This window comes from Rhagoletis zephyria, unplaced genomic scaffold, assembly GCF_001687245.7.
Source record: "Rhagoletis zephyria isolate East Lansing unplaced genomic scaffold, Rhagoletis_zephyria_1.1 Rzeph_scaffold_36244, whole genome shotgun sequence".
NCBI classification, from domain to species: domain Eukaryota; kingdom Metazoa; phylum Arthropoda; class Insecta; order Diptera; family Tephritidae; genus Rhagoletis; species Rhagoletis zephyria.
In genome coordinates this window covers 1-2,367 of record NW_016193299.1, presented here as the reverse complement: position 1 = coordinate 2,367, position 2,367 = coordinate 1, and the positions used below count along the sequence as shown (strand labels likewise).

The following is a 2,367-nucleotide window of genomic DNA, read 5'->3' as shown; positions in this document are numbered from 1 at the left end:
AAAATATTGTTGGTAAAAAATCACAAAAAACTTTATAGTAAAAATAAGCCAATTATATTACAAAAGTCTATAAAAACGCCATTAGTTTGAAAAGTAATCAGTGAAAAACTTTGTTTTATTTATTTAGTTTTTTTACAAAACATGATGATAGATGAGTATTTGAGAAAAAAGAGGTGAAGTTAAGTGTCCGACGGCTTTAGATGTGAGTAGGTAAACAGTTTCAGGCTTGTTCAGGCACTAAAAGCAGCTGCACTTCTTGACGACCATGTTTTTGTACTTCTTCATCACCACATTGCTGTCGTCATCAAAGTAGAGCACCATAATGGGCGACAGCTCTTTGGGGGCACAACACGGCTTTGGAATGGTGTGCCCGTCCATTAGGTGCATCAGATTCTGGAGAATGGCATGATTCGTCGGCGAGAGATGCGAAGGAATGGGAAAATTGCAGTGTCCGCGACAGACGTAGGCGGCATAGCCTTCAGGTGCAATGATCCAATCCTGGGAAATGTTGGCAAATGAGAGAATGAATGAATGTACTACAACAGTAGGCATGTCATGTCGGACACTGGCACACTTACACTCCAGCTGAGATCCTTAAAGTCAACGTACAGTCGGGCTTTTCGGCAGCCCTGGTCATTACTGTCGGCAGACTTGTCCAGCGATTCTGGTGATTAACAGCAAGGAAAACATGGTGAAAACAGATGTCAATTTTGTGTTATAAAACACTTACGCAGAAATGGGTTCTCCGTATCGGGATTGTAGTACTTGAAGTCGGAGCTTCGTTTGGCGCTCTTTCGACTGCTCGCATCATGAGCGGCGGCACGCTTGCTTCGACTGGATTGTCCTGACTCGGAGTAGATTTCAGTCAGATTGACGTTACTGTCGGTGGGCAGTGGCGGCGAGGAGGAGGAGGATGAGAATGAGGTGAAGAGAGGTGGCGTAAAGCCGTCATTTGGAGAGCTGATGTACGCCGTCAAAAAGGGCTGGTACTGCTTGAAGCCGCGGTAGTGGTTGATGATGCCCACCATCTTTGGAGAGAGGTCTTTTGCTGCAAAAGAATGATACAAACGGATGAGCAAAAAAGGGCAAAACTTTTGAAAAGGGGTTCAAACGCTTACAGAAGGTTGGATTTCTGATCTGCAGGTACAGTCCCATGTTTTGTTTTGGTCGCTCTGTCCAGTCTTTGAAGGCGCTGGTCACATTGAAGCGCAGCCAGCCGCTCTTGTCGCCGGTAATGCTGATTCGGTCGACGTACTGCAGACGAACGTCACTGAAGGGAAAAAGTATTAGAATGTTTGAGAAAAAAGAAGCTCAGAAATGACTCACGACTTGACGGGGACCACTTGAAAGAGCGTCAACTGGAGATCGTAGCTACTGTTGAGCCAGGATCGCGGCTGGTCTCGGTAAACGCGAAGCTCCGCATCAATCACCGACTGTGTCTTGGACTTGGGCAGATCATTGATGGCGAACCAAAAACGACGTTCACGGTTGTGACGAAGGTGGGCGTTTTTGCGCTGCTTTCGGACTAGTTCATGGAAAATGTTAATTTGTCATCCATCATCACTCCAAGTGAATGCAAACTTACTAAAGTTTTTGAAGCTGATAATCAAGTCCGCCTTGACGACGTCTCTCAAAGTGGCTCTTCTCGCCGCCTGAGGATCACCCGAGGTGATGTCTCCTCGGTGAAGGGGACCGATGCCATTGGTGTCGTTGGAGGCGAGGAGGACGTCAATTTCCGCCTCGAGCTCCCGCTCATCGAGCTCATCAACGACAAAGCCATCTCGAATGCTGCCGTACACTTTGTCGTGCAGACTGTTGTACAGCTCCAGACTGTACTTGGTGGCGGAGGACTGCTCGCGAACTGTACAAAAAACATAAAGTGTAAGTACATTATATTAAAAGTTGAAATTGCAGGCAATTTAAAGTGGCGCCCAAATGGCATTACCGCTTCTCGCTGTGCGAGGCTTCGGCTTGCTCTGCAGCCCAAGGACGTGCAGCATTTCTGCCTCCATTTGACTTTCCGTCAGATGGCTGGGCATTGTAGTGTGCACCGTCTGCTGGAGACGCTCGCTGGGCACGAAGAGATGCAGTGGCACAATGCCATGAGAGGTTGGGCTGCCATGGCTGGCGGTTATTTGAGTGCTCAGAACGATGATGGCGGTGGTGGTGAGGAGGGTGGTGAGGGTGACAAGCGGTAGGTTGGTGGGATTGGTTGTAGGCATTTTCTCAAAGTGTTCACAAAGTGGCGACTGCTTGGTCTTTTCCGATAAATAATAAATAAGCTGTATTATGGCGGAGAGCTTAGAGCGAGTGTTGATGATGCATCTGAAAACGTTGCAAAAACGAAAACAGTCATTTTCACAGGTC

At 47.4% G+C, this 2,367-nt stretch overlaps 1 protein-coding gene across 1 annotated transcript; it reads right to left on the bottom strand.

Annotated features, from left to right (window-relative positions):
- Positions 1 to 237: 237 nt before the first annotated feature.
- LOC108354476 (bone morphogenetic protein 7-like) lies at positions 238 to 1,861 on the bottom strand (the record flags this gene model as incomplete). Its single annotated transcript, XM_017605658.1, has 6 exons — positions 238 to 498; positions 579 to 664; positions 731 to 1,048; positions 1,119 to 1,270; positions 1,327 to 1,525; positions 1,586 to 1,861. Coding segments are annotated over 6 exons (1,292 nt in total), but the record flags the coding sequence as incomplete, so codon positions are not given.
- Between the last annotated feature and the right edge of the window lie 506 nt (positions 1,862 to 2,367).